Source organism: Terrapene carolina, unplaced genomic scaffold (genome assembly GCF_002925995.2).
Source record: "Terrapene carolina triunguis isolate 2854851 unplaced genomic scaffold, T_m_triunguis-2.0 Scaffold58, whole genome shotgun sequence".
Taxonomy (NCBI): domain Eukaryota; kingdom Metazoa; phylum Chordata; order Testudines; family Emydidae; genus Terrapene; species Terrapene triunguis.
Window position 1 is genome coordinate 40,000,030 of NW_020664409.1, and position 20,852 is coordinate 40,020,881.

Below are 20,852 nucleotides of genomic sequence, written 5' to 3' on the forward strand. Positions count from 1 at the left end.
GTAAAAGTAGGAAGCATGCTTACCTTAATCTTTCCCCCTCATTGGGTATCATTAGATTCTGGACTGGTCAGTGCTAATTAATCATGTGGTATTGAGCAGAGAGTAGTATCCGAAATGGATACAAAGGAAATGGCTTTCAGGTTATGGAACACAGATTAGGAGTATCAACATTGGCAGGTTGCGTTGGAGCAATTCTTTCTACTTTCCCATGAGTCCATGTTTTTCCTGGGAAGCTACATTACTCATTAATGAAGGCTGCCTCTTTGTGAAAAGATTATCTGTAAAGCATACTCTGCTTGCTATGACTTGTGGTGCTCTTTCAATGGAACGAGTCTTCCTTATATTTGAAATCCACATACAAACACATGTTCAGCCAAAAGCTGCCCAGGAACAAAAGCATGACTCTGTATGAAGAATCCTTTATGAAAGATACCCTGCAGCGAGTGGGCAAAAGACTTGTGGTGTGAGAAGCAGATACACAAAACAATCAAAAAGATCAACATAGAAAACAAGTAACATGGCCAGTTTTATTAGAGAAACTCAGTACTGACGATGGTGGGGATTTTTTTTTGCCCAGATCCTAATTGGGAAAAAAAGTGGCTGCAACATAAAAAAAAAAAAAAGAAAAGAAAAGAAAAAGAAAAAAAATTAAAAGTTCTCGTCCTAGAAAATCCCAGGAGGAGCGACCAGACCTAGAGGATAAACAACCCCCTGATCCCTGTAAGTGGTCCCTCCAGGACGGGACGGAGGTATTGCCCCTGCCAGTGCTGTTGGGTGAAGGAACAGAGTCGGTCAGTGTCCAGGGCTGGCCAAGGCTGTTCCCTTCCACGAGCTCCGCTGTGTGTGTTGTAATAAACCGAGGAGCACCCCTGGAAACGAGCCAGGACTTGCTGGGACAGCAGGGCCTTCCCAGGTAAGTGGCTGCGTTGTATATGGCTGGCGCTTCCACCCAGACACATCCCCTTCATTCTTCGCTCCGTGTCTCGCTGTAGGGAACAAGGGGCAGCTGTGGCACAGCCAGTGTTTGACTTCACAGGTGTATCACCGGCAGCTTGGACTTTGTCTCCCCTCCCTCCCCCCATTTGTGTCTTCCCCGACAGAAGTCCGAGCGAGGAGCGGTCCCACCAGGCTCAGCCGCGCCACGCGGGGACGGGAAACACGTTCCCACACGACGCTGCTGTCTCTTGAAGCAGAGGCGGCGGCTGCTGCTGAGGGGTCCTGATACACCGGCAGCTCCCAGCCCCAGGCTCTGGTTAGCTCGCAGCCAGGAGGGAAGCAGGGCGGCCTCTGCCCCTCCCCTTTCCTGAAGGGGCCTGGGAGATGTCACCCCTCCCCCCATTCTTCCAGCCCTGCCTCGGAGGAAGGCGGGATTCACCTGCCCCCTCCCCCCAGGTGTACAAATATCAGGCCAGCCTCCCGGCGCGGCACACTCCACCCCTCCGGGCTGCCTCCCTCCCTCCCCAGCCCCTCCGCACACCGCGGCCTCAGTGTCTCGGCTGCCGCAGCTGACAGGGAAAGGAATCCCGCCCCGGACTGAGTCTCGCCCAGGGGGCGGCTGCTTTGGGCACAGGACAGCCGGCGCCGGGGGAAAGCGGGCGAGCGACTCGGCCATGGCGCGGGTCCCGGGAGGGCTGGCGGCGCTGCTGCTTGTCACGGTGAGTCCCGGGGAGGCGGAGCGGGGGCGGCTCGGCGGGGGCAGAGGGAAGTGTAGCTCCCGTGCGATAAGAGCCTCGCAGGATTGCACGGGGCCGAGCGGGACTTGAACCGCTTCCCTCCCGCCACGCCCGGCCCGCAGCCGCACCTCGCCCCGGCGGGCTGTTCCTGCCTTCCGCCAGCAGCGGTGGGAATGGTGGGCTGGGAACAGCCGGGCGTGAGCCCCGCTGCGTGTGCGGCGTTCTCAGCGCTTCGTTCCTGGCGGGTTTGCACGGGTGCGGAACTGGGTTGAAACAGAACGAGTTGCCGAGCTGCCTGGGGCATGCCTGGTCAGCCGGAGCGGTTATTTTACTCCGTCTTCCAGCTGTTAAATGTGACCATTCCCACCAGTCGCGTACACCTCACCCTGGCTGCTCTGCCTTCAGTGTTTGGACAGGACTCTTAACCCAGTGAAGCTTCCGTAACCTTGCCAGTCCTGGTGGTTTTGTTTTCACCTATCTTGAAGGGATACTGCTAAGTTAAACAAAACTCTCCAAAGAAAGAACTCCTTTTACTGACGTTATTAATAGCTTATTTTTTTAAAAATCTCTTTTAATAAGCTAATCTACTTTTCAGTGGTTTTGCTGGCTGTTTATAGTCAGAGCTGGTTGGAAACATAATTTCCATCCTATGGAACCTTTTGGGGAGGGGCAGCTTGGGCGGGGGGCGGGGAGGATTTTCGAAAATAATCCTGAATTGGGATGAAAAGTCAAAATTTCAAACAATGTCATGGGACTGCGCAGCCCATCAGGTGCAGAACTGGGTCAACTGGCCTGACTGCCTGCCTTCCATTGAAAGTTTTGATGAAATTGACACATTCCCATAGAAGATTTGGCTTCCACTGAAATCTCCATTTTCAAATGGAAAACTGTTCAGATGAAATTTTTTTGACCCACTCCATTTATAGTTTCCTAAACTTCAGACAGTAACAGCAAACTATAGGGATACCGTCAACTTAAAAGTCACCTTTGTTGGAAAATGTTTTACTCACTGTAGTACAAGTTACAATGGGTGAACTTACAAATTTTAACTGGTTTGAAGTTTTCACTAGTTTTACCATTATTCCTGATCCTGCAGGAAAAGACCATTGGCCTTTGCTAGACTAGGAAAAAGGTGCCTTTTCTCAGTTGTTCGCTCAAGCCATAGGCTATAACTAGGGTGACCAGATGTCCCGATTTTGGGGACTTTTTCTTATATAGGTGCCTATAGCCCCCCCCCCCATCCCGATTTTTTACACTTGCTATCTGGTCACCCTAGCTATAACCCAGCTTGTTAAAATCAAGCTAATGGTGTTAAACGGTGCCTACATTAGTGTCAGATGGGATATTCCATCAAATAAAGCTAGCTCGATTGAAAAAAGCACCTTTTTTCCTAGTGGTCCATCTGAGCAAGTCAGATTGGAAGATCAGGGTCATTTTATAATATTATTTAAAATTTGTTATGTATCAAGAAGGCATTGAAAGGTTTAGAAACAATAATATATATTTAAATTCTACATGTCCTCTACCTTAGAAATATCAGGAATGTGATCTCTTCTCTTCCCTGTGTTTGCTGAAGGTATCTTTGGAAAACTTGGCGCTTAGTGGAAGGGGCTGGTGTGTTGAATCTGTAACAAAGAAATCTTTTTCTTTTCTTTCGACATTTTGTGTCTCATCTGAGTCAGTGAGGACTAAACAAAAATAAGAGTTTTAAGGAGTGGCTAAATTATGTTCCCAAAACATTTGTTCAGGTTTCACTTCCTTGATACCTGTGATGTCATGATTGTAAGAGACATCTAGGTATCCATAGAGGGGTTTGTTTTGTTTTGGTTGTTACAAAAAAACAGGATGACAAGATGTGACTCTCCAATGTGAAAAACATTTGGTGGGGCAAACTTTCAGGCTTTCTTCATACATCCCAAGGAAGCAAATATGAGCTCTTTCCTTCCCCGCCTTTTGTTTTGTTTTTGTTTGTTATAACTTTGCAGGGCAAAAAGATAGTTTTTACAGATTTTAAATTTGGCCCCATGCTGTCTCTTTAATAATATTAGTTCCTGTCACAGTGACTTGTAATGGGAATAAAACATGGTGACTAGGTTGTCCCCTTCTGTGATGAAAGCCATGAGAGGAAACTATTTGCAAAGAAATCCTTGTGGGGATTTTTCCAACAGCATCCTGTCAGGAGGGCAGTGTTTTCTCCCCAAACCCATAGAAAAGCATCACGCAGCCTGATGGATTTCCCCAAGTTTTTCCCAGTTGTAGAGTGATATGTGTAGTGGAGTGTAAGCAGAGCCAAGGCTTCACACACTAGTCAGCAGAGTGTGCTAGCTATGCAGCAGGGAGAGGAGTTCTCTAAACCCACATAAGAATGTAGCAAAGAGAATATTCCACTTATACGGCATAGAGCTTGCTCTGGTTTGCTCTGCATCATCTCATCCCCAATAAAGGGCTACACCTAGCTGGCCCTTTGTATGTCGAAAGTTGAGGCTAGATTCTGATCTTACGAACATCAGTGTGAATGGGGAGTAACTTCATCACAGTTAAGTATATTGGCACTTCCACCCAAGTAACTTTGGAGGAGTTAGTCTGTATTCACACCAGTGTAATTGTATCTCTACACTCGAGCTAGAGGTGTAATTTCCAGCTCAGGTAGATTTATGCACGCTAGCTTTGATTGAGCTAGCATGCTAAAACTAGAAGTGTAGATGCAGAGAGGTGTGGGCGAAGAGATGGGCTAACCGCACAAGTAAGTACCTAGGGTTCCATGCAGGATTGTACTCAGGGTAGCTAGTCACCTACACTGCTATGGCCACACTTCTGTTTTAAGTGTACTAGCTGGATCAAAGCTAGTGTGCGTATTTCCACCCAAGCTATAAATCACACTTTCAGCTCCAGACATACAGTAAATGAGATCAGACTCTGACTCACGGTGTTTAAATAGAGGGCTTTGTTACAAGGGTGGAGTGTATTCATTCTCATCCTCCTGAATAGGTAATTTTTCTGTTAGCAAATCCCCGGAAAATAATTCTGAGCTTCTGAGTCGTTTAAGTGAAAGGCCTTCAGGGGTTTCCCTAGAAAATATGCTTCTGTTAAAGAAATCTTAAATTAACACTGAAGAGGCCTGTATACTATGATTTTAATTTTAGATGCTTATGTGAAATCAGAGCAGTACATTACATTTTTTACTACTGAAAAATCTTTACGCTCTACCTTGTGATGTATACAGTTTTCCTAATCCTCTGAAAGCCTTTAATGCAAAGCAATACATTGATGTGAAAACAGAAATTCAGAAGTCAATACCTATTTAGAAACATCACTCTTCACTAACAAAGGAAGTACCAATATTAAATCAACAGCCCTTTAAAAGTTTCTACAAATAAAAAGCAAACAAAAAAACAACGGAATAGCAGTCAATCAGATCAAATCTGTGCTTTCGGCTCTTTAAATGAAAAGATGTCAATCCCACTTAGCATATTTAACTATCTGGTGTTTTGTTTCTATTTTACTGCAATCCATTGTTTTAAAAGAACCATGTGCCCTCTATTGATAATTTATACACTTCAGACATTTTATAATACAATGGTTTGCAAAGGTTCCCTATCAGGTCACACCCTGCCCTGAGCCTCCAATCTAGTCAAAATCGACACAGGACTCCTCTCACCTCCCAATTAAAAATCTGGGTAAGAACGGGGTAATTTCCCTCTTGACACCTATTTGTGATTTCCCTGGTAGGTTGCAACCTCCACGGGGAAAACCAATGGCCAGGTTCTGTTCTCAGTGCATCTATGCAGTGTCACTGATTTATAAATAAACTTCTTCAGTGAAGATGCAAAAAGTTTAAGGAAGCAAATTGTCATACAGTTTAAGATTCCGTAGCTTCCATAATACGCATCCTTTATAGAACTTGTTCTCTCACTGCGCATAACTCCATTGGCATGAACGGTAGTAACGCTGGCCTGTCAAATTTCAGAATATACTTTTTAAATATATGTTAATATAAATGAACCATGACAGTTCACCTGAAATCAGAGTGACTAGTTCATTTGTGAACTCAAAGCTGTGATTCTCTGGAGGAGCCCCTGGGGGTCTTTGTTAAAAGTTTGCTACCAAATGGATGAGATTCTTTGGTTGAGTTCCCTAGCTTTTAATGAAGTTCATTCACCTTGTCTTTAGTTACAGCAAAATTACTCCTGCCATAGATGTTGCCCTCTTACTTGAGTGCGGTTCTGAGAAAGTGATATTGTTTAAATGGAAATTAATAGATTCTTCAGTCCTGCACTGCTGGGAAATAGAGTTAATCACAGGGAAATTTTGTGGGAGTCCTACATTAAAATACCTGTGTTATTTCCATTGAGTTAGTGATACAACAATATTTTAATCTGATATGATAGATAATGTCCACATTAGCAAACAAGAATGTGCAATGTATTTGGTTAGATTTCTAGCAAGATATTTCATATTATCACTACCTATAATATGACATGTTGCCGTTTTCTTTGAATTCTGCTACAGTATCTAATAGTCTGAATGGTAATGATTGTATGTCATTCAAAGTAATATTGTGAATAATAAATTACAAACTAGGGCTCTAATCCAGCATCGGGCTTCATGCAGGCAGACCTCCTGAACCCATGTAGATGCCCACAGGCATAGAACTCCATTTGTATAGAACAAACTTCAGGATTGGGGCTTAGAATGGTCAGTATGTTGATTAAAAATTGTAATTGTAACAATAAAAGAATATTGAGAGTTCTGGAGATGAATTTCAAATATAGAATCTGGTTTCATTTATTTTTGATAAAAGTTGGCTTAATATTAGTGTTACTTGAAACGACACTTTTCTGTTTGTGATTGTGAAATAGGCAAATGGTGTCTGTGGAGGATTGTTTCCTGTAAAACAAAGATCCATCCTGGAACAGACACTTCCTTGGGGTGGATACGCATTTTTCTTCAAACATGCTGGGGCTTGAGAGACAATGGATCCATGGATACACTGGCCATGGTGCTAAGCGCAGGGAGACCACAACGGAAAGTGCTTTTAGGTAATGTCAGTTTCCTTAAACAGTGGCCTGTAACTAAGTCTTGGCCACTTAGGGTATATATACCCTGCATGTCCGCAGACTCATGCTAGTGGAGCTCTCACTAGTGTGCTAGAAATAGCTGAGTAGATGACCCTTTGACGTTGTGGCTTGGGTTCTGAAGGCCTCCCCCACCCAGTCTTCAGAGCCCAAGCCGCAATGTCTAAACAGCTATTTTTAGCATGTTAGCTGAAGCCCTGCTAGTACGAGTCTGTGGAGGTGGGCTGGGAGGCTCGCTCCCAGATGCAGTATAGACCTACCCATAGGGGCATTTTTTGTAGTGACCTGCCAGATTTGATTTTAATTCTAATTTAATAAAAATATTTGTTTAACCAGCTTTGATTTTCTTTTGTCTTTTTTTCCTCTATGCTGCCAATAAAACCTGATCTAATTTGTAATGACTGGAATTGGGTGTGGTGACAAATTCAAGACAGTGCCAGGTGGAGCACCTCAGAGATAGAACGTGAAGTCTGACTACCAGGGAGGCTGAAGGCTTATCTACATTTGAAGCGCAGTGTCTATATTGTAGTCTATATATCTAGAATATGAGCATTACCTACGCCAGTAGGAGGGTTCTCGCATCAGCATAGGTAATCCACCTCCCGAGAGGCAGTAGCTAGGTTGACAAAAGAGTTCTTTTGTTGACCTAGCATATCTATATGGGGACATAGGTCAGCTTTACTATATCGCTCAGGGTTGTGGATTTTTCACACCTCTGAGCAATGTAGTTGGGTCGGTCTAATTTTCTGGTGCAGATCAGCCCTGGGTCAGGATCGCATAACAATGTATGCACCTACTCGAAGGTAACAGAGGTTGTGATCTGTCACCCAACAATGACAAAAAGGGGCTTGTGTAAACCATCAGATTCACAGGGAGAACTGAAACGCTCTCTACACTCAGAAAACCTCACCGAAACATTTAAAATAGTAACAAAAATGAAAAGGTGTATGCTTTAAAAGGTTTATTAATGAAGAAATACATAAATGAGTTAAGATTCTTAATCATTATTGGCTTGATTCACCTAGGTAGCAAGTGGCTTCAACTCTTCTACTGGTTACAGTGGAAACTGAGTATGTAGCAATTCTCAGAATCCATCCTTACACACACACGTGGGTAAATATAAACTTCACATTGACTTAAATGCAGTTTTAAGACAATCTGTGCTCATTGGTATGAGAACTTAGCACACTGACTTTTTTTTTTAAAATTTTTTACTTAATCTTTAAAATGTATTGATTTAAAAAAATCCTGTGGTGGGGATATTCTCAACCTTTTCCCCCATTCCAAAAACATAAAGGCCAAACTTTAAAAAAAATAAGACATCTAGGCAAACCTATGGTTATATACGTGGGTTGAGTTTCACTTTACTTGCACAAAGCCCAAGCATTCAGGCTCTATGGAAATAGAATATAGAGCAGTTAGGGAGGAAAAAATCACATGAAGAACACAGTGTGGATGATCTGCTGCTGATGTGGCAGCTATTCCATGTGGCTGCAGCCCCTTTGTATCAGTTTTGCAGGGTACTGGGGCTACTGGAACACTGCAAGCTCACCTCTCTCGTTCATTCCCATTATAGCCAATGCAGAGACTCTGTCTACAGGGTGTAGGAGATGCCCTCAACCTGAGGAGTTCTCATTCAGCCCTTTGGGGGCGGGTGTAGATTTTAGAAGGCCTGGCACTGGCCCCAAGTCAAGGGTTCTCAAACTGGGGGTCAGGATCCCTCAGGGGGTCATGAGGTTATTATGTGGGGGGTCGCAAGCTGTCAGCCTCCACTCCAAACCCCGCTTTGCCGCCAGTATTTATAATGGTGTTAAATATATTAAAAAGTGTCTTTAATTTATAAGGGGAGGTCGCACTCAGAGGCTTGCTGTGTGAAAGGGGTCACCGCTACAAAAGTTTGAGAATCACTGCCCTAAGTTATATTTGTCAATTTCGTTATTAGTTGTCCTGCTAGGATGAAAGCATCAGCAAATGGCTAGCTAGGCAGCTGATCTGGAAATGCCTGCAAAATCTTATATGTGGACCTCGAGCCTCCTTAAAAATAAAAAGTGGATCCAAAAGATTTTTTTCCTGTTTGTTATGCAATGGACAAGAAGAAGGTTAAATTTCTCATTTTAGTTCTTGGATAATCTCTTTATCAAAGGATTTTTACAGCCCCCTCTTGGCACCATCCAATACGCTGACACATGGAGCACAGATTTCACAGCATGAAGTAAAATCCTGTAAACACTTATGCATATGCATATCTTTATACGGCTAAATAGTCCCTTTGACTCTGATCCTGAGCCCAAGCCAGCGAAAGCAAGCCCTCCATGCACGAAGTTAAGAACATGTGTATGTGTTTAGCATTCTAGTCAAAAATTTGGACACATAAGAAAGAATTTTTGTATTTGGAAAGTTCTCTAATCACAATGAGACTTAACTTCATTATGTCACAAGCTTAATTTTTTCTCAGTGATACTTGTAACACAAAGCAAATATGAAATATCTAAGTTTTAGAAATGCTGGAATTCTAGATTAATTTAATTATTTTAGGAAAGCATATAGGACTAAATCTTAGTTTGATAAAACTCAATAGGAATTTTGCCATTGAGATCAATGGGACCAGGTTCTCCCCCATAAAGCAGTCATATTCTTCCCTTCAAACTGCTTCCTTGACAAAAAGCCAGTGATATGGCTTTTGATAATGGATGCTATTTGTACTGGAGGTAGTCTAAAGGCTCCAGTTGAAGATCAAGATCCCATGGTGCTAGGCATTCTGCATACATAAAGTAAAAATACAGTTTCTAACTTAAAAAATTTACAATCTAAACATATGAGACAGATTTTTTGGAGGCTTTGTATGCATTTTTAATAAAAGAAAATACAGTCATGATTGAGGCATGCATTTAATTTTACTTTGTAACAGCCTACCCATGTATCCTTCCAAGTGTACATTTTCTACTCATTGGGTGAAATTGTGACCTTACTGAAATTCGTGGGAAAAACTCCCATTGACTTCACTGAGGCTAGGATTTCATCCATCAAGTTTGTTTGTATGTTTCATATTCTGTCAGTGAAGTGTGATTTCTATGGGCTGCATGCTCATTTGTGCTGCAGCAGATTCTTTTCTTTGCAAACTAAACTGAAATTAGCAGAGGGGGTAACAGGTTTTGCTCTACTAAACATTGTCTTGGGTTGCTGATCAAGCTCCCATTGAACACATTGGAAAGACTTCAGAATAACCAGATCAGGGCCTTATGGCTCCAATCAGCAGCCCTCTACATAACCAGAATGCTATGTGTCTGCTGTGTGTCGTGACCAGGGAGCAAGGAAGTTACACAAAGGGGAACTCTGCATCTCCATCCCTGTCACAGAGCTGAGGCTCCACATCAATCTCACCGTTGCAGTAGGGGATTAGTTGGAAGGGTAGTAACATAGCCAATGTGTCCACAAGATGGTTGGATATGCTAGACGATATGTAGGGTGAGTTACAGCAGGCATTTGTGGGCTACTCTAGTGCTATGGGCACTGCCCCCCAATCATGGGAGAGAATGCCATCTCCTGACTCAGCTGCATAGTTCCCAACTTTTATTCACTTCCAGTCTTTTGTTCCTGTATTTAAAGTTTTTGTGGGGTTTTAAAGCGTAGGGAGATGTTCAGCTCTCTCTGTAGGTCCTGCCAGCATTTTTGTCACTGTCCAGGTATTGCAATTGCATCTTCTGTTACCCTTTAGTAAATGCATTGGTTGTTGTGCCTCTCCCGATATCAGACTTCAGGTTCTTTCTTGGGGTGGCCACCCTGAATTTATACCCAATTTATGTTTCTGCATCCAGTTCCAGTTAGCACAAATTAAACCAGATTTCACTGGCAGAATTATCCTTCAGGATACATATGCCAGAAAAGCCCTCTTCAGGAACAGATTTTTGGTTCTCAACCTGAGACAACATTCAGTCCAATCTCCCGATAGCACCCACTAAATAGTGTGGGGAAAGAAATAAAGCCTCCTACAGAAGTTGAAAGAATAGTTGTAGAGAAACCGAGAGCAACTAATTCTGAATCAGAGGAGAAATGAACTTGCAGAGCTCAGTCACAGTCTAGATCCCAGTTGAAGAGAAGACAAAGAACTACTCACTGAATGACTTGAATCTGAAATCATGCCTGAGATTGTCATGTCATGGGTACTAACAAAGCCAAAAATTATTCCAGGGTGCCAAATCTAGGGGGCTAGAGGAAAAGAGAGTTAAACTACTCTAATCGCCCTCTAAAAAAACTCAAATTTTCAGGTTCCAAAATCTAAAGAATCTCACTGTCTCCAACAATTTAACTCCTTTGCCCTTAATTTCCAAATATCTAATATTGTTGCACCTTTTGAGGACTTTTGATGTCAAAACCTTTGGGACAGTGAGATAAATCTGGAAAAAAGGGTCAGGTGAACATAAGATCAGTGGTCTTTTTGACTTAATCTATTAACACCAAAAAAATACTCAGCTGTCTTCAGAAATGGAAGAAAAAGGTTCTCTAAAGTGTCAGTTTAAACATGAGGGGCCACATCCACAGCTGGTAAAACAGTGTAGCTCCATTCCCTTCAGTAACTCCTCACTTAGTCATCCCGGTTAACGTTGTTTTGTTGCTGATCAATTAGAGCACATGCTCGTTTAAAGTTGCGCAATCCTCCCTTATAATGTTGTTTGGCAGCCGCCTGCTTTGTCCACTGCTTGCAGGAAGAGCAGCCTGTTGGATCTAGCTGGTGTGGGCTTGTAATCAGGGTGGACCGGCAGCCCCCCATCAGCTCCCCATTCCCCTAAGTTCCCTGTGTGGCAGCTGCCCACCAGGCTATCAATTGCCGGGCAGTTCAGCTGTCCCTCACCCCACTGCCATGTGCTGCTCCTGCCCTCTGCCTTGGAACTGCTCCCGGGAGCCTTCTGCTTGTGTGGGAGGTTGGGAAGGGGGGCTAATGTCCGGGTGTCCCCCTCCCTCTGCTCCTGCTCCCCGCTCCTGCCCCCCCTCTCCACAGAGCGGGGGAGGAATACACAACAGGGCTCAGAATGGAGGGAGCTTGCTGGCAGCAGCTGCTGTCTCAACTTGCTGATCTACTTAAAAAGGCAGTGTACTTAGAGTGGAGTCAGTGTACTTAAAGGGACAATGTGCATCTCTCTCTCTCTCTCACACGGTATGTGTCTCTGTCTGCCATGCTGTCTTCCCTCCCTCCATTTCTGCTGCCTTGTAGAGTGTGAGGCTACATTAACAACGATGTGTTAACCCTTGAGGGCTCAGCTGAGTGCTAGTTCATCATTTAGCAGTAAGGCATTCCCTGGGAAATATCCCACCCCCTTCCACCCTCTGACTTCACAACCTCAACCAAGCTTCACAATCACCATTGCTGTGTACAGTATTAAATTGTTTGTTTAAAACTTATACTGTGTGTGTGTGTGTGTGTGTGTGTGTAGTCTTTTGGTCTGGTAAAAATTTTTTCCCTGGAACCTAACCCCACCTATTTACATTAATTCTTATGGGGAAATTGGATTTGCTTAACATCGTTTCGCTTAAAGTAGCATTTTTCAGGAACATAACTACAATGTTAAGCGAGGAGTTACAGTACAATAGCTCTTAAATAACACCCTACACCCACTTGAAATACATTATGTCTATGTAGACAAGTATGTAAGGTGGATTTAAAACCAGAAGAGAAACTACATTATATCACTATTGGAAAAACATAATTTCAGAGATACTTAAGACCCTAGAATCTGTTGAATAATTGAAAGGGAAGAATATGTGTGGACATCCTTGATCTTTCCATGTCTTTTAGGTAAACTTGATCTTTGGGTAAACTGTGACAGCTATAGTAGTTTCCTGCAAATATCCTTGAAAAATCTTATTGTATTAAGTGCAAAGTTTGTGTTATTTTGGGCCAGGATTGTTTGTAACCCGGAAGGTGTGATATAAGGCCTGGGAGTTCAAAGGAATTTTGAAAATGTGCCAGATAATAATGGACGTTGGGACAATAAGTGTGAAGTGAATTTCTTGAGAAATACCTAGGAAGAGATTAATGCAAATTCCCCCCACCTCTGGTAATGCAAAAATGCAGTCTTTTGAAGCTTCACCCTGAGGAGTGAGTCATTGTCTGCTGATTACCTGTTTCCAGAGACAAGATCAAAGGCTCAAGCTGTGTAAAGAACAGATGAACTTCCTGGCCTGGGTTCTCATTCTAAATCTGAGACAGTTATGAACTTGCCAGAGGACAATGTGAAGGCCAAGACTATAACAGAGTTCAAAAAAGAACTCAATAAATTCATGGAGGAGAGGTCTGTGACTGGTTTCCCCTGGGGTGCCACCTGGAACTGGGTTTACCACTGAGCCCCCTGACCCACTAGCCTGGGCTACATTTAACACTGTACTGCTGTGACAAGCTACAAAGTCTTCCAGCCTGCACTTTCACCAGCATACATACAGGTAGACATACACCCAGCTGCAGTTACATGCAGATGCTCTGACCAGCCCCTGCATGGGAGGGCTCCAGCTAGAGTACCTCCCTGATCCTCAGGCACTTACCACCTCTGGAGTATGAACCCAAAATTATACTGTCTTGCGCTGCAAAGGGAACTGTACAGCCTAAGCTTATAAAATTCGCCCCCTCCCTCAATGTGGAGAGGCATATGCAACAAGCTTTCTGCCTCCCAGTTATGATTTCCCCCACACTGGTTTAGATAAAGCAAAAACAAGTTATTAACTACAAAGATATTAAGTGATTATAAGGGATAGAAAACAGATCAAAGTAGATTACCTAGCAAATAAAAAAGGCAAACTAAGCTTAATGTACTAAATAGATAGGGTGAGAATATGTTATTCATAACCAAAGAGTTGATACAGGCATGATGCAGATTCTTAAGGGGCAAGCTGTACTTGCTTACAGCTTGAAATCCCCAGGGTGTTCCATTCACAGGCTAAAAATCCTTTTAGCCCGGGTCCAGCACTTCCCCCCAGTTCAGTCTTTGTTCCTCAGGTGTTTCCAGGAGTCGTCTTGGGTGGGGAGTCAATGAAGAACCCAGATGATGTCACTCCCTTGCTCTGTATAGCTTTTGCATATGGTGGGAACCCTTTGTTTTAAAGCTTGGTTCCCATGCCAGTCAGTGGAAAAATGGAGTCCAAGCACCAGGTGACCTGGTCATGTGTCCCTGTAGAGTCACAGCAGCCATCCCCCATGGGCTGTTTGGAGTGTTCACAGGAAGGCACACCAGGTGGGAGCTAAGCTTCTCCTACCGCCTATTATTTCTTCCTAATGGCTCATTAACCTAAATGGGCCCTTCCCAGCCAACCATCTAGACTGAGAGCATTTTGCCTAATGTTCACAGGAATAGCGACATGTGAAAAAGATACATAGTCAATATTCATAACTTTGGATACAAATATGATACATGTGTACTGTGACGGGTTCCCCCCGGGGTGCCACGTGGAACTGGGGTACCACTGAGCCCCCCCAACCCACCAGCCTGGGCTCCCTTTATATTGTACTGCTGTGACAAACGTATAGCTAGGGACACACCCAGTTGCAGTTACATGCAGATGCTGTGACCAGCCCTGCAATGGGAAGGCTCCAGCTAGGGAACTTCCCAGCTCCTCCGGCACTCACCCCCTCTGGAGTGTAAACCCAAAATTATACTGTCTTGTGTTGCACAGAGAACTGTACAGTGTAAGCTCATTAAATTTGCCCCTTCCCTCAATGTGGAGAGGAATACATAACTGCTTTCTACCCTGAGTTATGACTCACACATACTGGTTTTAAACAAAGGAAAAACAAGTGTATTAACTACAAAAGATAGATTTTAAGTAATAGCAAACAGATCAAAGCAGATTACCTAACAAAAACACAATCTAAGCTTAATATACTACAGATCGGATGTGAATAGCAAACCTTCACCCTAATTGATGATACAAGCAGGCTGCAGATTCTTAAGGGGCAAGCTGCACTTGCTTACAGCTTGGAATCCCCAGGGTGTTCCATTCACAGGCTAAAAATCCTTTTAGCCTGGGTCCAGCACTTCCCCCCAGTTCAGTCTTTGTTCCTCAGGTGTTTCCAGGAGTGTCTTTGGGTGGAGAGTATCAGAGGGGTAGCCGTGTTAGTCTGAATCTGTAAAAAGCAACAGAGGGTCCTGTGGCACCTTTAAGACTAACAGAAGTATTGGGAGCATAAGCTTTCGTGGATAAGAACCTCACTTCTTCAGATGCAAGTGAGGTTCTTACCCACGAAAGCTTATGCTCCCAATACTTCTGTTAGTCTTAAAGGTGCCACAGGACCCTCTGTTGCTTTGGGTGGAGAGTTAGTGAAGACCCGTGATGATGTCACTCCCCTGCCTTATGTAACTTTCGCATAGGATGGGAACCCTTTGTTTTAAAGCTTGGTTCCCACGCCAGCCAGTGGAAAAATACTGATATCCCAAGATGGAGTCCAGCACAAGGTGACCTAGTCACATGTCCCTGTAGTGTCATAGCACCCATTACTTGGAGGTTGTCTGCAGCATCCTCCGGAAGGCCCCCAGGTGGTAGATAAGCTTCTTCTAAGGCCCATTGTTCTCCCTAATGGTTCATTAACTTGAATGGGCTCTTCCCAGCCAGCCATCTAAACTGAGAGCCTTTTGTCTAGTGGGCATTCCCTAGACATTCCCTAGTATAAACACATTCATAATACAGATACCTAGTCAATATTCCTAACTTCACATACAAAAATGATACATGCGTACAAATAGGATAATCATATTCAGCAAGTCATAACCTTTCAGATGACACTTCATGTGCCTTATCTTGCATATAATACATCATAATTATGATATAATATATCATATTAATATCACTATGAAGAATATGGGGTGCAGTGTCACAAGGTCCATCAATGGCTCTTAGCCAGGATGGGTGGGGATGGTTTCCCTATCCTCTGTTTGCCAGAAGCTGGGAGTGGGCGACAGGGGATGGATCACTTGATGATTACCTGTTCTGTTCATTCCCTCTGAAGCACTTGGCATTGGCCACTGTTGGAAGACAGATGCTGAGCTAGATGGACCTTTGGTCTGACCCAGTATGGCTGTTCTTATGTTCTCACAGGCAAAACCCAGTTGTGGGTTTTGGAGAACTGACATCTACCACAGCCTGAAGTTTGAGATGGGGTGACCTCTGATAAGCTTTTTAACATGTATGTAGTTTCTTTATTGTTTTTAAGATGTTTTCTCATCAATGCTTTCCTTTTAAGAATAAATGTGTTTGCTTAGAAAGAGTTGTGTGGTGACTTGTAACTGTGGGCAATTATACTGTTCATAGCCTTCAGAAGGAAAGCAAAGATGCTGGCCTGTTTAGGCAGTCTGACTTTCTGGGATTATTACAATGTAACGCAGAGAGCTGCCTTTAAAAAAAACAGGAGGGAGAGAGATGGAGTCTTAGCCTGAGAGAGGAGCTGGGAGTCTTCAGTGGGTGCCTTAAGGGACCACAGAGGGGGAATGCAGGTGCAGTTCCCCTGAACTGTGCACACATTATTGACATATGTGTTTGGAAAAAATATCTAATACATTTTAGAGTATAGGATATGGAGTTGAAGGCTATTATTGTAAAGATTTCTAGGCACAGAATTACCTCTTTCACGTCATAAGTATAAATGAAGAAGTTATTTTGATATATCCTTGCTTTAAGACATTACTTGAAACCTTTTTGATGGTCCTACATGATCCCTGGCCTAACAGGGCAGAGGTACTCCAGAAGAGACAAAGGTTCACCCTAATACTGCAGGCTTCAGCATTATGACCCTGATCCTACACCCTTCTGAGTCAATGGAAGGCTCCCATTGACTTATTGTTGAACCAAGAGGTGATCACTTATGCATAAAAAGAAGAGAATTAATGAATTCTTGCTTGCTTCCTGCTTCTCTTAAAAGAGAGGCTTGCAAAGATCCTAACCTTATTTAATTTTCTAATTATAAAATATTTGTATACTTTATAGACTGTGGGTAAAATTTTCAAAAGCACCTACATGACTTGCAATCAGGATGGATAAAAATCAATTATTTTTTAAAAAAATCATTTTTTAATTTTTTTTATTTAAATCGGATCTTTTATATTTAAATTGGATTTTTTTGATAAAATGCTTTTTGAGGAAAAAACCTATCTAAAGATAGATACATTATAGCTCAAAGGAATCTCAACATGGAATAGGGATTATAAATTCTAATTCTATAGTATGAGACAATATATTCATGTAATGTTTAAGAAAAGTTTTGTAAATGAGTTCCAATAGTTCATGGATTAGGGATCCAATCTTATGGGGCTCCAAGGGCTTCTGTATAGATTACTTAGGTTAATCTTTCTATCTACCCAATGGGTCTGTCTAGAAGATACCATCAGAGATGCTTAGTTTTGCAGTTCTCAAACTGTGGATTTGTGTCTCCAGAGATAACATGCTTGTTAACAGCAAAAATGTTTTTAAATCAATAAATAATATATAGAGGTGAGAAATAACAGACCTCAACCCTATTGTCCCTATGCAAATTTATGTACACAGAGTCAATCCCTTACCTCTCTCTAAAAGTACAAAGTTTCAAAAAGTTCAGTGAATAGAAGATTGTTGGGGGCGGAATAGATCTGGACAAGAAGAAGTCTGGAGATAAATGTGAGAAGCATGGGATAGGCAGTAGAAACAAAAGTGAAACTGTTTGTGCAGCATATTCCAGAAGGCTTGAGGTCTTTCTGAGTGTAGCCTTCATTGATTTGAGATCGACCATACCATTCTCTTGCTAGAAGGGAAAACCTATAATGGCAGCAGGCAGGGTAAAAGAGACCCTCTACCTGTGGGTAAGACAGGCATGTGTGCAAAATGCAAACAATGCAACAAAGAAATGCAAGGCCTGGTTGCCTGAATGAAACAACATCATGAGAAGTGTTCCTTCTCAGGAAGAAGCTGCGTTGAAGATGATGAAAGGAACATGTCTGAACATGCAGGATCTTCAGGTTGGTAAACTTTTTTATTTCATACTTCTTTCTTAAGGACTGCCTGTCTTCCTTCTGGACTATTCTTGAATTCTCACGTTTGAGCAAAAAATATAGTTGTTACTCTATGGTACTATCATTTTAGATGCAGTTGTGATAAAAAATAAATAGCTGAAACAGGCAGATCTTCCTTTTACAATTTCACCTTTAAAGTAGTACTGTCAGTGAATGCAATGAGTAATACTAAATGAGCAGTATATTAATAATAATTAAATAACTGCATTGACTTATTTTGTTTAGGAGACTCCATCCTCAACATACAGGATTCTGAAGACAATCTACCTTCAAGATCACCATCATTTCCTATAGTTTCAGAGTTATCTGCCAATTATAGTGTTTCAGTCACATCATGTATATCACATAGCCACAGTATATCAGCTGTAGCAAAAAGAAAAAAAAAAACTCCATTATCCAAAAAAAAACATAGATAAGTTTGTGATAAGAACCAGCAGATTACAAAAAAAGATAATTGATGAAAAAATTGCCCGGTTTGTTTATGCAACAAACTCTCCTTTCTGTATGATTGAGAACCCACACCTCATTAACATGGTTCAGTGATTAAGACCAGGATACAGTCCACCCAACAGAGCAGATGTCGCAGGCAAATTGCTGGATAAAGTGTATGAAAGAGAAATTGAGCAGTGTGCCAAAGGTCTAGAGCAGGGGTTGGCAACGTTCGGCACGCGGCTCGCCAGGGTAAGCACCCTGGTGGGCCGGGCCAGTTTTATTTACCTGCTGACGCGGCAGGTTCGGCCGATCGCAGCCCCCACTGGCCGCGGTTCGCCGTCCCGGGCCAATGGGGGCGTCGAGAAGCGGCTCAGGCGAGCGATGTGCTGGCCGCGGCTTCTCACCGCCCCCATTGGCCCGGGATGTGCTTGTGTGACAATAGAAGAGGGAATGTCTTCCTTACAGAAACAATTGATACATCAGGAAATGCACACAGCAGAATACTTACAAGAAGTAGCAGTAAAAGCTATAACAAACTGAAAAAAAATTCAAATGTCTAGTACGCAGCTTGGTCACAGACAATGCTGCAAATGTATCCAAGATAAGAAGAAATTATTTAGAAGAGAGTGAAGAGAGTTCCAAGCTAATAACGGTTGCAGTGTTCATTTGATGCATCTCCTAGCCAAAGACTTCAGTGTTCCCAAAATAAAGGCTAATGTTGTTGAAATTGCAAAATACTTCCGTAACAACCACTTTGCAGCAGCAGCTGCTCTGAAAAAAGTGAGAGGAACCAAGCTAACTCTCCCACAAGACATGCGCTGGAACTCCTTAGTGGACTGTTTTGAGCACTATGTCAAGAACTGGCCTAATCTGATAACAGTTTGTGAACAAAATAGTGAAAAAATTGATTGCACTGTCACAGCCAAAGTTCTCAAAATTGGGCTTAAGAGAAATGTTGAACACTTGCTGAGTACCCTGAAGCCTATTTCTGTAGCCTTGAACAAAATGCAGGGAAATAGCTGTTTTATTGCTGATGCTGTTGATATTTGGAAGGAACTGAGTGAGATCTTAAAAAGAGAAATCTGCAATGACCGAGTTAAACTACAAGCATTAAAAAAACGAGTGGGACAAGCACTATCTCTAGCTCATTTTCTTGCAAATATTCTCAATACTCAGTACCAGCGTCAAACCTTAACTGCTGAAGAAAAGGAGCTGGCTATGACATGGACATCCAGCAATCATCCCTCCATAATGCTGTCATGTTATTGATTTGAACTGGGACCATATAGAACATGGTTGCAACCAAAGTCCTGTAGTGGCACCAAATCTTGTATAAAGGGGGTCAAATTAGGTGTCTTAAGACAAGGTTATGGTTTGCTGGTTATGATTATGCTGTCTATGTGTGTGTATCAATTTTGTAGTTGAAGTTATGAATATTGGCTCTATACTGTCTGTATTTCAAACTTATGCTATGCTTCTGGGAAACTTCCCAGACAAGATGGTGTTAGCGCTGCCTAGCCTGCTTGATGGCCCATTAAGGACCATCAGCTATACAATTAATCCATTGAGGCAAGGCAAATATGCCTTGCAACTCAGCAAAGTATGCAGGGACTGGCCCATGTGACTCCAGACTCCATTTTGCTGTAATCTTCCACAGTAAGGACAAGGAGGTGTTCTTACACCTGGAAAAGACCAGAAAAGGCTGATGCCTCTCCTCCATCTTGTCTTCAATCCTGCTTCTTACCTCTGGAGGGACTTTGCTACAAACAGAAGCTCTACACAAAGGACTGATGACCCATCCCAGCTGGGGATGTATTCCAGAGACTTGATTTTGAACCTGCAGTTTATTTCATCACTGCTACAAGCCTGAACCAAGAACTTTGCCATTACTGTATGTAATTGATTCCATTTAACCAATTCTAGCTCTCATCTCTATCTTTTTCCTTTTATGAATAAACCTTTAGATTTTAGGTTCTAAAGGATTGGCAACAGCGTGATTTGTGGGTAAGATCTAATTTGTATATTGACCTGGGTCTGGGGCTTGGTCCTCTGGGATCAGGAGAACCTTTTTCTTTCATTGGGGTATTGGTTTTCATAACCATTTGTCCCCATAACGAGTGGCACTGGTGGTGATACTGGGAAACTGGAGTGTCTAAGGGAATTGCTTGTGTGACTTGTGGTTAGCCAGTGGGGTGAGACCAAAGCCCTCTTTGTCTGACTGGTTTGGTTTGCCTTAGAAGTGGAAAAACCCCAGCCTTGGGCTGTAATTGCCCTGTTTGAGCAATTTGTCCTGAATTGGCACTCTCAGTTGGGTCCTGCCAGAACCAGCATCGTTACAAATGCCAACTGTAATAAACTTCAGAGCTAAGGGTGAAGCATTCAAGAAATATGTTTGATGATGATGTTTTTAAAGAAAGTCAACCAGTGAATTGGTGGAAGTCACTTAAGCACTTGGATTCAGACACTGTTGAAGCTATAATCTTACTTTTAGCAGCAGTAGCTTCTTCTGTTGGTGTAGAAAGAATATTTTCTTCCTTTGGACTAATTCATTCCAAACTGAGAAATTGTTTGGGACCTGAAAAAGCAGGAAAGCTTGTTTTTCTATTCCAGATTATGAACAAACAGGAAAATGAAGGTGAAGATGACTGAGT

General features: G+C 42.7%; 1 protein-coding gene across 1 annotated transcript in view; it reads left to right on the plus strand.

Moving 5' to 3' along the window:
* Positions 1 to 1,578: 1,578 nt before the first annotated feature.
* LOC112116907 (desmoglein-2-like) overlaps positions 1,579 to 20,852 on the plus strand; it is a 44,150-nt gene continuing 24,876 nt past the window's right edge. The window contains exon 1 of the mRNA XM_024214655.3: positions 1,579 to 1,655. Coding sequence (XP_024070423.2) covers positions 1,611 to 1,655 — 45 coding nt within the window. The 5' untranslated portion in view covers positions 1,579 to 1,610. The remainder of the gene's footprint in view (positions 1,656 to 20,852) is intronic.